Source organism: Eubalaena glacialis, chromosome 8 (assembly GCF_028564815.1).
Source record: "Eubalaena glacialis isolate mEubGla1 chromosome 8, mEubGla1.1.hap2.+ XY, whole genome shotgun sequence".
Classification (NCBI taxonomy): domain Eukaryota; kingdom Metazoa; phylum Chordata; class Mammalia; order Artiodactyla; family Balaenidae; genus Eubalaena; species Eubalaena glacialis.
Window position 1 is genome coordinate 129,256,832 of NC_083723.1, and position 14,584 is coordinate 129,271,415.

Consider the following 14,584-nt stretch of genomic DNA (forward strand, 5'->3'; position numbering starts at 1 on the left):
CCAGGGAAACATTTTGAAATAAATTATACAAGTAACACCCAACACCTGCCCTCTTTCTCCTAAACCTGTCTCCCCATTCCCCGTCCAAAGTGTACACTCAACAACAGGAAGTATCTGTTCTCCTAACTTTCACAGGGAAATACGCTAGGAGTTCAAATCTATTTTTCCCTAAAAGTAACACTGGCTTCCAGCTATGATGACCAGAGCACCTTGCAGCAACCCACTCTGCTGAGAACACTGAGAAAAGCCAGGTGAGACCCGCTCACCAGCCCACGAGAGGACGCTGGGCAGCTCAAGGCGTGAAAGATGAAAACGCAGGGAAGAAGCCCCCGCAGGGCGATGGTGTGACATTCTGTGGCTGTTTTTCCCCCATGGCTGTGGTACCAGAGGTTGAGAAATCCAGAGAAATGCGGCTAAGAAGCCAGCTGAGCTTACAGAAACCTCACCAGAGCAGGGAGACAGGAACTGGAGTTCGGGTCAGCTGCGTGACAGGACTTGAGAGCCCAGATCCTGGGAGGGGGAGGTGAAGCCGGCTGAGTTTCCCTTCAGGCATCTGCCAAATTCTTGAGCTATTAGGGCAAGAAGCTAGCCTATAAAAAGCAAAATAGAGCTTTTACTGCACTGAGAAAGCAAGGCCTGGACTCCGAGGCGGACTGAGGGGGCACTCGGTCAACACAGCAGGTCTTCAGTTACAGCCTCTGTTGGATGGAACCCTAAGCATGGATGGGTCCAGAACAGAGAGAGCTTTTCCCTGAAACCCACCCTCAGGCCAACTCAAACCCTACTAGGTTAAGGTGATCTGTTCCCCTTCTGCCTTTAGAGATTGGGGTGCACCCTCTCTGGAGGAGGGGAACAAACATCGTTCAGAGCAGTGGTATAGCCAGCACGTGTTCACAACCAATTCTTTGAGACTGCCAACTTCCAGGGTGTAAATATTCCCGCCATGGCCAATTTCGAGCTACCAAAAAAATCTCACTAAATGTGGAGCTGAGAGGAAATGCAGGTAAGTCATCAGGGAATGCAAGTCAAACCCACCATGAGACACCACTTCACACACACTATGACGACTCAGAATCAAAAAACAGAAAACAACAAGTGTTGGCAAGCATCAGCAGGAATTGGAACCTTCTTACATCGCTGGTGAGAATATAAAATATTCCCACTGTTATGGAAAACAGTTTGGCAGCTCTGCAAAGTTAAACCCATCAATTCCACTTCTAGGTATATACCCTACAAAACTAAACACAGGTATTCAAACAAAAATTTGTATATGAATGTTCACAACACTACTCATAATAGCACAGAAACAACTCATAAAGACAGAAACAACCCAAAAAGTTCTTCCAAGGATGAATGGATAAACAAATTGGGGTATATCTGTACAATGGAACATTATTCAGCCATAAAAAAGAAACAAAGCATACTACAGGGTAAAATCTTAAAAATGTTATGCTAAGTGAAATAAACCAGACACAAAAGGTCACATATTGTAATGATTCCATTTATATGAAATATCCAGAATACGTAAAATCATAGAGACAGAAAGCAAATTTGTGGTTGCATGTGGGTGCAGGTGAAGTGGGAGTGACTGCTCAAGGATACAGGGTTTCTTTTGAGGAGATGAAAATTTTGGGGACCAGACAGAGGTGATGGTTGCACAACACTGTGAAGGTACTAAATGACACTGAATAGTTAATTGTATGTTATTTGAATTTTATTGCAATAAAAATAAATGAACTATCAAGCCAAGAAAAAACAAGGAATCTTAAATGCATATTGCTAAGAGAAAGAAGCCAATGTGAAAATGCTACACAGTGTATGATTCCAACTCTCTGACATTCTGGAAAAGGCAAAACTACAGACAGTAAAAAGATCAGTGGCCACCCAGAGGTGTGGGGATGGGGAGGAGGGAAGACTAGGGGGGTTGGGGGGGGGGGGCGGGGGCAGTGAAACTATTCTACAAATAAGGAGAGACTCCTAATGTAAACTGGGAACTTAATAATGTATCAACACTGGTTCAATAATTACAACAAATGTACCACACTAATGCAAGACGCTAATACAAGAAATTAGATGCAGGTGGGATATGGGAACTCTACCTGCTTGATTTTTCTGTAAATGAACACAAATTGAGAAAAATTGTTACTGTCCAACTTGCATTAAAAGAAATATTAAAGTGAGTTTTTCAGGCAGGAGGAAAATGATCCCAGACAAAAACTTGGAAACGGAAAAAGGACTTGTCCCAATTATAGAGACCGAAAACATTGACAGCCTACCCCGCCGCCTAACACGGTACTTGAGACGGCTAGGCTAACGCAGTATAACCAAGTGAGCTGGGCCGAGGGGCAGTGGAGAGGGCGTGGCCGGCAGGGACATGACCCCAGCCCGGCACTGCCTCCAGTTCTGTGTGACTGCGGTGACCGTTGAACCCCTGGGCCCTAGCCTCCTCCTCTGAAAAGTAGAAATTATCAAAATAACTAGATTAGACGATGTCTAATCCCCAGTTTCTTCCTCACCACCAAGAGACTTCCCAGTTCAAACTCTGCCCTGGGACCAAAGACAAGTGTTAGGGTGGTCTGTCCCCTCACCTGCAAAATGAGGGTAACAGCTGTCTACGCAGAGTGCTTGGAAGAGAACCTGCACACAGTGAGCACTGAATGAATGAACCATTTCCCTCATTTTCTTTCTTTCTTTTTCTTTTCTTTGGCCACACTGCAGCTTGCAGGATCTTAGTTCTCCAACCAGGGACTGAACCCGGGCCACAGCAGTGAAAGCATTGAGTCCTAACCACTGGACCACCAGGGAATTCCCTCCCCTCATTTTCCATCCCCTGATTTCCTCCAGAGTGCAAAGGTCTGTCCTGGGCCCTCTGGTCTTGTTATGCTGTCTACACATGCTTTCTCCATTTCTCCACTTCAAGCGTGATCTCAGCCACCCGTCATCTAGGAACTGAAGGTGTCCGGGTGTGTCCCCCAGATCTCACCTACCAGCTGCTGGCTGCTGTTTGGATAACTCCTCTTGGAACTCCCTTAGGGTTCTTAAGCTCAACGTTTATAAAACAAAGTTAACAATTTCCCATCCTTATCCCTAGGCCTCCAAACCACTGTTCCTATAGAATCATTCTTGGCAAATATCATCATGTCCTCACCCAGGAGCCAAGCAAGTAACCTGGAGTCACCTTTCACTCTCGCATCCCGCCCCTCTCCTCCCTCCCTCCCAGTGTGACTCCATCAGATCCTCCCAGCGTGACTCCTTCCTTTCTCGTGCTTGGATCTGGCCACCACTCTGTCCCCTCAGTCCACCTGGACATCACTGCCAGATTTATCTTGCTACACATGCCTTTTTCAAATCGGAACACACTACTCTTTTAAATGTTTTGGTGTTTTCCGGGCATCATCCAGATCAAGTCCAAACTCCTGCACTCACACAGCGTAAGGCGCCTCCCCGGGAGCCTCTCCTCATCTCCCAATGCAAACACTTTGGCCCAAGTGGGCCGCCCTTCATCCAATAGCTCAGCTCCTCTCTCTCCCCCATTTGCCTCTCCAAGACCACACGTAACTCTCAGGCACCAGGGCTATGGCAGAAAAAGGGAACAGCCACAGTGTTGAATCCAAGAAATGACCAATTATAAGACATACCACCACTTTTGTGCCACTAAGAAGGAAAGAGTACACTAACTGAATCACACGCGGTTGTGAGATGAATCTGAGACCAGAGATGTTAAGTAGAGGGAAAGTGCCTTTCAGAACTGATGAAACAAAGCTGAGCAGTCATCACTGTGTTCAGCCACCTTGGCTCCTGAGTATTCCAAGATGTAGGGCAGTACTGGTGGCCCTTCAAGAGATATCCACGTCCTACTCCCTACAACTTGTGAGTGTTGCCTTATGAGACAAAAAAAAAAGGACTTTGCAGATGTGATCAATTAAGGATCTTGGGAAATTATCCTGCATCACCTGGGTGGGCCCTAATGCAATCATACGTATCCTTTCAAGAGGGAACAGAGGCAGAATTGACACAGAAAGAAAACAGAAAGCGTTGTGATGATCAAAGCAGCTGCTGGCTTTCAAGGTACAGAAGGGCCATGAGCCCAGGAATGCAGCTCCAGAAGCTAGGAAAGGCCTCCAGAGGAGCACGGCCTTGCTGATCCCTTGGTTTCAGCCCAAAGGAGCTGATTCCAGACTTTGGGCCTCCAGAACTGTAAATGATAAATTTGTGTTTTTTAAGCCACCAAGTTTGCCGCATTTTCTTACAGTGGCCCCAGTGCAGGCAGCAAGCAAAGTTGAGCTGTTACCTCTCCCCTCTTGCACCATCCACTACGAGATAACCATCTACAGATAATTCCTGTTAAAACCATCCTTCATACACACAGCAGTGCTCACTCCATTTCACCCAATATAAAACCACAATCTGATTCAAGCTATTAAGTAAAATCAACACTTTCTAATAGCTCTGGATAAATTTCAAGACCTTTATGTATGTGAAAAAATTGAGACTGTACTCTCATTTTTGTTTCAGATTATATTTGGGTTTTTGGTTTTAAAAACCCAGTACTCAGACATTAACTTAGTATTAACAGATCTTATGCATTTGCCTGCTAGGCATTTAAATGTTTATAGCACAAATGAAATAAATTAATGATCTCAGTAGGCAGCTCACCTCAAATATGTGTAATAATGGCAACACAGGCATTATATGACAATTTATGATTGGGTATAGACACTCCTAATAAAACAAGCAATTAGTAGCTCACTGTTCCAACAACTCACTAGGTTTACTGTGCAAACTCCATGCAAATACTGTTAGATGCTATAGCAGATAATAAAAAGTCCCTGTCTTCAAACTCCTGATCCTACACACAATTACAGGACTAAGCATACTTAACTAAATGATTTAACAAATATGTAGGGCTTCCCTGGTGGTGCAGTGGTTGAGAATCTGCCTGCCAATGCAGGGGACACGGGTTCGAGCCCTGGTCTGGGAGGATCCCACATGCCGCGGAGCGGCTGGGCCTGTGTGCCACAACTGCTGAGCCTGCGTGTCTGGAGCCTGTGCGCTGCAACAAGAGAGGCCGCGATAGTGGGAGGCCCGCGCGCCGCGATGAGGAGTGGCCCCCGCTTGCCGCAACTAGAGAAAGCCCTCGCACAGAAACGAAGACCCAACACAGCCACAGATAAATAAATAAATAAATAATTTTTTTAAAAAAGGGAAAGTAACACCTTAAAAAAAAAAAAAATATGTAAGCAAAGTTTTGTAAGAAAACAGAAGGTACAAGTATCACTCAGATGAATAATTTTAGCAATCTCATGCTGGTATCTCAGAATGAGTGGCAGACCCGAAAACCAGTATATAATATGTACTCCAGTGTAATATTTATGGCATGAAACAAGTTGGACGATGTTCTCTTCCCACATTACTGGATTTATCTTCTGCAGATCCACCATCCTCTGGGAAACCTAAAACACATCTCAACCCCTCAGATGCAAACGGAAGGAAAACAACTCCACATCTAATATAGATTAAGTTAAACTATGACAACTGACCCAGAAATAGGATATACATTTTCAAATCCCCACTTTAGTCACTAACCAACACTTATTCACAAGAGGAAGGAAATGACTACAAGAATTTAAAAATTTTACATGATACTGTCATAATGGAACTAACTATGGTTATCTACTGCATCAGGGCAACTGCTGCAAGCAGAGCAAGGAGAGATTAACCACAGCCTCAGGACAGAATTTGTTTTAAGGAAGAAGCAGCAAGGATGAGGGGTAATTACTTTAGGGATATACAGAGAAAAAGAGAAAGAAATTACAAGGAATACTTCAGAGTGTGACTAATAACAAAGCATTACAGCAGATAAATTCTTAGCAACAACACCAGATAAACAAACCACAGTAAAAGAGAAGCTCCGATCTCATCTGCCCCCTCCAGCTGAAGTGGGGAGGAGGTGGCAAGGTGAGTTAGAGAAGCGCCACAGGCAGCAGGAAGCTGGCCGTTAACACCAGTGCAGCTGAAAGGAAGCATCAGTACTGGCATCACTAACCCCAGGGTACCACTAGCCACCTCTGCCACATCCCTGGGCCTTTCTTCATTCCAGCCTCACAACCACAACACAGGGTCGGGCTCATTTCAATGCCCACCTAATGATGAGGAAACTAAGGTTCTAAAAGGTGTGACCAACTTGCCCAAGTGCACGGAGCTGGGAGTGGGTGGGTCTCAGACAGGAACCTACATCTATCAGATCCAGAGCCTGCTTCTCGAGTGTGTGCCCAAGCAGCCATGCCGTCACGTGTGACATGGGTACCCACAAGGGTGGCCCACACCACTCAGTGCCCAAGGGCTGCCAAGTGACACTGACGACACCAATCACGCGGCTGCTGTTTTCAGGCGAGATCAAGGACAATGCAGTGAGCCTTCTCAGCAATCTCCAGACAGCAATCCCAACACTGCTACACAAAGCCATGACTTCAACTTAACCAACTCTCACATCCCAACACAGCAGAGAGGAAGAAAAGCCATTGGAAGAGCGACTCTGCGTGGGAGAACTCTCTTCTTCCAAAGGTTATTTACGTAAGAGGGGATCTGGATAAATCTACTGTGCTTATTTTAACATCATACCATTCAAAAACAAACACTGCCCCCTAAAGCTAGACTTCTGTTTATAAAATTATCATGCTACTCTTATGAGTTCAAAAATAGTTCATATATCCTGGACAATCCGACAAGTAGTTCAAGCAAATAATCTTTTATAACTTGAAAAGAGTAGAAAATTAAATATCTCAAACTCTAGTTTTACCTTTTCTCAACATATAGTAACTAACAACCTGATTTTTAGAATCTGTCCACCAGACATAATTTAAATAAAATAGATACTACTGCAAAAAACGAGTCATATTTCTGACGAATAATGATATAACGTCCACAACATAATCCTTAGTGTAGGCAAATACAACATCCACGTCCCTCCAGACATACTAAAGATTCAGAAAATCACCGAAACGTTAATAACGGCTATCACTGGTTAGTAGGATTGCAGGTAGCTTTTTTCCTTTTTATTCTCCAAAGCTTAAAAGGTTCTACAATGAGCATGTGTTCTTTTCATACCAGAAAAATCATGTTTTTAAAACCTGTCTAGCCATAACATAAGAAATAAAGGCAAACACGACTGCATGTTCATTCAAAGCAGAAAGATAAGTTCACTAAGTGATTGAACAAACAAAAGAACTTCAAGCTCAACTTCAATGACATTTTTACAAATAATAAAAAAGAAAGCATAATAAAAACTTCCATACTAGTATTTCCACATCTGCCATTTGTGTGGTTATCACCCATTCTCACGTGTAGTCACCAGGTACAACAATGGCATTTTTTTAAAAAGGGAATCACTGCTGCTGACACACGGGGTGCACTTAAGATGTGCTGTTACTCTGCATTGATACTTTCCTCTGGACATCTTGCTGTAGTCCATTAAAAAGACACCAGATAGGGCTTCCCTGGTGGCGCAGTGGTTAAGAATCTGCCTGCCAATGCAAGGGACACGGGTGCGAGCCCTGGCCTGGGAAGATCCCACATGCCGCGGAGCTACTAAGACCGTGCGCCACAACTACTGAGCCTGAGCTCTAGAGCCCGCAAGCCACAACTACTGAGCCCACGTGCCACAACTACTGAAGCCCAGGCGCCTAGAGCCCATGCTCTGCAACAAGAGAAACCACCGCAATGAGAAGCCCGCCCACAGCAATGAAGACCCAACGCAGCAATCAATCAATCAATCAATCAATTTATTTAAAAAAAAAAAAAAAAAAAAAAGACACCAGATATTGAACTACAGGTCTCAGAGGCGTCCACTATGAGTAATCATAAGACTGCCTTTCACAAAATAGGAAAGACTGGATAGCATAAAACTGAACTTATACGCACAGCTAGATCTACAAACCCTAGAAAAAAGTTTTAATCCTCATCAATAAAATCTTTTACAATACACTGATTTAAAGAGTTGAGCTATTACTTCAATAAATGTACAAAATGCTCTAAAAGGCATAGTCTTTTTAAAAAATGAACATACCATTTCACCAAGTGAAAGACCTAATAAAGGTCTGCCTTTCTTTTTCCACATGTAGTTAAGAGTCTAGAAAACTTTTAAACACTAAACCATATTTTTCTGAAATGATTTTTAGTATGGTTTATCAGTACAAATAGATGAATACATAGTAACAATTCCATTCAAAGTTGCTATAGTTTTTACCAACTACTATGATGGGTGGTTTGGAATTATGAATAATGTTTTTATATACTTTTTCTGGATTTAACAAAAATGAATATGTATTATTTTTATTAAAAAAGAAAAAAACTACCAGTGCATACTACGACTAAAACTAGGATTATCCCTAGATTTGTGTTATCACCACCTAGTAAATTTTTGAGTTTGAGGCCTTGTCTAACTCATCACCTAGCACAGTACCTGGAACACAGGAAAGGTCCAATAAATACTGGCTGAGTGAATAGATGGATCAATTAAAGCTCATTTTTGATCCCTGCACTTAAGCTGGGCTTGTTCCTTAAAATGTGATCTACTCTAGGAAAAATTCACCAAAATAGATGGTTTTCTTTAAAAAATTTACAGGACTTTTTTTTTTAACAGTTAAGGAACAAAAAAAAATTAAGAAAGAAAAACCACTGAGAGGGCAAAAGACCATGAGAAAACTTGTGAATAAAACATGTTAAATGGAAAAATGGTTCCGTGCAAGACAACTACTGACACTGTTTATGTAAGAACTATGCCCACCCAGCTCCAAAAGAGCAGGGGATGACGCAGTGTTTATGGCACAGTAAGACCCTTCAGAGTAAAATAAAACAGTCTATTTGGGGGAGGTGGACAGGCGTCTCCAGCGACCTCAAGGGTGTAGAGCAGGGTAATCCAGCAGTAATCGGCACTGCACAGGAGCTTCCACTTTCTGACTTCACAAATTGGTTCTGAGTACATCACGATGTCCCCCTCCTCCCATGTCCAAACACGCCATGACTCCCTGAGAAATGCGAGTGCTGCCCTGAGAGGCGGCCCGGCCCCAGTCTGAGCAGCTCTACTCCTCACCCCTGGGCCCAGCTGACAGTTCCTCACCTTCCTTACAGTTCCCTCCTGACAGCAGGGCCCGGGTATTCAGGTTGCTGTCCTACTGGGCTCTGATGCTTTCACCCCCTGAGATGCCTGATTTCCCAATCCTGCACTTTTATCTTGCTATTCCCACTTATTCTTCAATGTCCTTTAGTGTGTCTATATGCACGCCCCCACCACTGACCCACCAGGGCACTCTTCGGCCATCACACCCCACCTCGTATCTACCGGGAAGTAAGTACACACATGAAGGCAAGGTGACCTCTAACACTTCTGTAGATAGTGGGTCCTCAGATCTTTAAATGGGGAAGGAAAATTCATCTGAGGCAGCATTGTCATGGAAACCAAAAAAGGTAACGATTTAACAAAACATAACAAAATGCAAGAGACTACAAATAGTACATTCTAAAATCATGCTATGGGGAATTCCCTGGCGGTCCAGTAGTTAGGACTCCAAGCTTCCACTGCAAGGAGCATAGGTTCGATCCCTGGTCAGGGAACTAAGATCCTGCATGCCGAGCGGTGCAGCCAAATAAATAAATAAGTAAATAAAAATTGAAATTAAAAAAATTTTTTAAAGTGGGCCTTTAAAAAAGCAAATAAAATAATGCTACGATAGGATACATTTATAGAAAACAAACCAATTTATAGGTTAAATTTCCCAAACACACATTGTAATTACTTATCAGTACTTGAATTAAAGTAAGAGTTCAGAATAACTCACACAAAAAACACACATTTAGGCTATGTATATCTTTGAAGCACAATTTCTGTTTGTTTAGCCAATGTAGTATCAATGCTTAAAGTAACATTAGGTTTAAGATAAAAACATTTACTTAGTTACTTTTTTCATTCATAAGCCCTCCACTTTCATTAAATATTCTTTAAAATGTAAATGTCTCCAAATTTATATTGGAACAATAATTTTTTAAAATTATATCAGTTTTAGCTGGAATTCCATAAGCAAGGAGGTTTGTATGGCTTACTTTGTACTGTAACTGTTCACTTGTTTCACTTCTTTATTTTTAAAAGAAATTCAATGTCTATAATATTTTTCAACAGCACTGAGATATAATTCAGATACCATACAATTCACTCATTTAAAGTGTACAATTCAATGGTTTTTAATCTATTCACAATGTCTGTGATATCATTCAAGGTTAACTGTTGCAACCAATGTAGAAATCATGAAAACCCACAGAGAAAATAGGTAAGAGGTTCACCAGGCCTAAGGAGAACACTCACTCACTAGTCAGTTGTTCATAATCGGTTCTTCACAGGATCAAGGTCTATATTTTATAAACATATTTAATATAATTTAACACAACATGTATTAATATAATTTAACATAAACCTACTATATTTTCAATTCCTGTATCTACTTAAATTATATATAGTTCAGTGCTAGCTCCCATCTTGAATATAAAGTGAGGCTAATATTCATCTGATGCAGAAAAACCAGAGCACACAACCTGATGGATGCATATATCCTAAATTTAAATCCAGTTTTTAGCTTGAACTAGAAAACAAACAGTTACTGCTTCATGTCCAGCAACGATGGGGCCCTCTGCTCTAACTTCATGAAGCACTTAGACAGCATAACAGCGATGCTGAGGTGACTGTCCTTTTCCTCTTTGATAGACAGCAGTAGTGTGCACACAAACAAGAAACCCCAAGATTATCCACACCCCCTTCACAGCTTTGAGGAGGTTCTAACATCTTCTCAAAGCACATAACTGCTCTAGGATCTAGATGCTAAAGTTGCAACCACAGTTTAAAATAGCTAAACTGTGGATCCTGATTTAGCTACAAGTCTGTTACAAGTGTTCACAAAAATTTTTTAAACTGTAAGTCAATGATTAACACTGAGAATAAAAGTACTTGTCCTTCCTTTACATGAGACCAAAGTGTATTCTTTTCTTTTGTCCATTTGGTTCTTAGCCTACACATATTAAATTTTGGCAAGAGTTAAATTCTCCTGAACTTACCAGAAGAACCATGGGAAGAAAGCTCTCCCTAAAGAAAAGCTGGTGCATAATAGTAAAAACAGCAGAACACAGAAGTTCACTATGCTTTAAATCTCAATCATCAAAGTATTCGAGAAATAAAAGACCAGTTGTCATTTATGACAGGTTTGGGTCTCTACTTATTTGCAGCCATGGAATCAGCATTTATTGGCAGTAGTGAAAGCAGGAAAAGGACAGACTTCACACCAAGTTCTAATTTTTCAAATAAAAACAGCAGTGGACAATCACCCCTACGCGTGTCTATAAAAACTCTTCAACAATATTCTTCAACCGTAGTCTAATTTTACAGGGCCCAATTAACAAGGAGAGACCACTGGTACAACAAAAAGGCCAGTCCTCAATCTGTCATCTCAAACCTGGGTTCGAGCCCTGGTCTGGGAAGATCCCACATGCCGCAGAGCAACTGGGCCCGTGAGCCACAACTACTGAGCCTGCGCGTCTGGAGCCTGTGCTCCGCAACAAGAGAGGCCGCGACAGTGAGAGGCCCGCGCACCGCGATGAAGAGTGGCCCCCGCTCGCCGCAACTAGAGAAAGCCCTCGCACAGAAATGAAGACCCAACACAGCAAAAATAAATAAATAAATAGCAAACATTTATTTCTCCAAAAAAAAAAAGAATGAATAGTAATGTGGTTTACATTAAAGCTGTAGGATCAAGGTCTTACAGAATTATCACGTTGAGAGCCATTTTTCATATCCTAATAGCCTTAATTTGAAACAGTATATTTATTTTTTCTCCAAGTATTCACATTTGTTAATCATCTCATTTTACAGCCAATATAAATTTTTACTTTACTAAATAAACAGAAGAAAAATTGTCAGTGAACATATTCAAAAGTGAGGTTAGGAAGTGAGCACCACATTAGTTTTGCTCTGCTTCGACCCTGCTGTCAATCACAGCTGTCAATGACACACTATGAAATCCGTACAAACATATGTTGTTCAAAGCAAAATATCAGCCCAAAGTTCTGAACCCCAAGAACCTAAGTATGTACAGTAAAAATCAAAGAACTACGAATACAGAAAACTTAACTCTTCTTATGCACGGACTCCCTGGCTACAGCACAACAGCAGATCCACTTCTAGACAGTGTAATTCACTGGTTTTGTCGTGAAAACAACACATGGGTATTACAATAAGAAAAAGTATTAAAAAATCTACCTCAAACCCCAGATTCCTAGTGCTTTTCTTGGGTATGATCACCGTCAAGTTCCGTGTGAATCCTCACAGTAGTTTTCTAAGCAATACAGGCATGTTTAAGTATGTATCTGTGTGTGACATGAGCACAAACACAAATTTGGAATGAACAAGTGAAAAATTCTGGAAAAAATATAAATGCCTTACTGTACAAGATGAACACCATGGTTCATGAGTTTAAGTCACACCGAGGAGAAACCCAAGGGAGGAAGCTTTGGCTAATCACCCTCTTCTTCTGCTAAAAATAATCATAATAATTTGCCCTGTCCTTCAATATGGTAACAACCATACTTGTTAGTTCATTATGTGAAAACAGTGTGCATTTCACAGCTTTTACAAGCAAATTTGATGTTAGCCGACTGCTCCATAACCAAGTATCTATGAATGTCAGCACCCCCAGTTTCCGTGAATCTCTGCCCTGATTATGTCTGCTGTTTTGGTAATGCCCCTACTCTCTGTTTTCAGCTACTTTCTGGAATCACTTAATTCGGTGTGACACAAGATACCAGACACCACTTGAAAGTCCTTCTGCGTTTCCAAAGTGCACCTCTGTGCTCTTGGCTTTTCGCACCTCCATTACTGAGTTCCCGTTTTCTACACCACCCTCCTCTTTCCTGCTTCTGGCAAAAAGCTACACCACGCTGGTTACTGTGATTGTTCCAAGTCGTCCTGTGCCACACGTCCACCACGTATTGACGGAATTTTAAATTTCCCAAGTCCCTGACTGTGAGGTTCTTACTGCAATTGCAACTTGTCACCACCAGGCAGTAGCCATTGAGCTCCTCCTGGCCGTGGGCACTCCTGCTTTGCAACCTGTTTGCCTTGTGTCATACACTCCATGCCTTGCTTCCCAAGTGTCTCCTGACTGGAAACAGGGATCGCACTCCAAGCCCTTTTCTCCTCTAAGAGAAAACAACCCTTTTGAAACTCACTGGCTGGCCATCTTCCCGAGAAGTTTACATCAAGCCTAACAGGAGCATCATTTATCTTAAAACAAGCACTGTTTCCTGCCGTCTAAAACTCTGGCACCAACTCACGGTTAAGAAAGAACGAGGGAACCAACTCCGTTAGTTTCCACGCTGCCTAAATAAAATATGCAGAGAACCGCTTGGGGCACAAACGATCAATACCACGCCTGCCCCACCCACCCCCAAATTCACCCGGGATTCAAGTTCACCCTACATGAAAGTTAGTCAGCTTATAACGTTACTTCCAAAGAACTGGAACACACCTCCAATCATCGTACCAGCAAATCTTCTGGGGGACCCCCACTGCTCCTCAACTGTGCCAGAAACCACCAAGAACGGCCGAGACTTCGCAGGCAAGGAGGAAACCGCCCTTCTCCCCACACCGCTGGCCGCCGTTTCCGCAGGGGGCAGGGAGTGGCGTCCAGGCCCGCGCAGGGAACCCGGCGGCCGCGAGCTCACATTCCGCAGGCGAGAGTCACGGCACCGCACAGCGAGGCGTGGCGACGTGGCCAAGGCAGGACAGCGCAGACGGCGCCTCACCTGTGCGGCCCTGCTCGGGACCCGCGCGGCGGAGAGAAGGCGCCAAACCAAAGGAATTCGCGGGCCGAGAGCGGTCGGGCGGCTGGGCCCGGCGACAGCGGCGAGGCCCCGCAAGGTACACAGGCCCAGGCCCGACGCCGGCGCCCACCCAGGCGGACGTGCCGCCCCTGGTCAGGACGCCCCAACGTGGGCGGGTGGGCTGGGGCGTGAGCGGACCCCAGACCCGGGAGGACTTGGGGGAGGGCCGGGACTCCCGACCGGCGGGGCGGGCGGGGACGCCTGACCCTGCGGGGTCGTGGCGGACAGGAAGGTCAGGGGTCCGCTGCGCCCACTCACCCAGGCCGGCAGGTCGCAGGCGCGCACCCCCAGGCGCACGGCGCGCTCCTCGCCCTCCAGCAGCGCCAGCGCGCGGCACAGACGGGTGGCCTTGAGGCCGCGGCTCCTGCGGCACCACACGAGCAGCCCGAGCGCCAGCAGCACCCAGGTGAAGCTCAGGCCCAGGTAGCCCAGCGCGTACACCGGCAGCAACAGCGCGAAGCTGCGCGCCAGCTGCGCCAGCAGCCCCGCCACGTCCACGCTCAGCGCCGCGCCAGGGGGCTCGGCCCCGGCGGCGCCGGCTTCGGGGCCCGGGGCCCGGGCGCCGCTCATCGCCCCGCCGCGCAACGCTCCGGTCCACTCCGGGCCGACGCGCCTCAGCCCGCGCGCCAGCGCCCCTCTGAGGGGACTGCGCAGCCGCCCTGCC

General features: G+C 44.5%; 1 protein-coding gene across 4 annotated transcripts in view; it reads right to left on the minus strand.

Annotated features, from left to right (window-relative positions):
- ESYT2 (extended synaptotagmin 2) overlaps positions 1-14,584 on the minus strand; it is a 74,331-nt gene extending 59,747 nt beyond the window's left edge. For 2 of the 4 annotated variants that reach the window (XM_061199005.1, XM_061199006.1), the window contains exon 1: positions 14,179-14,556. In XM_061199005.1, coding sequence (XP_061054988.1) covers positions 14,179-14,490 — 312 coding nt within the window. In that variant the 5' untranslated portion in view covers positions 14,491-14,556. Of the gene's footprint in view, positions 1-14,178 lie in introns of all 4 variants that reach the window. The other 2 variants (XM_061199007.1, XM_061199009.1) reach the window with 2 other exon arrangements.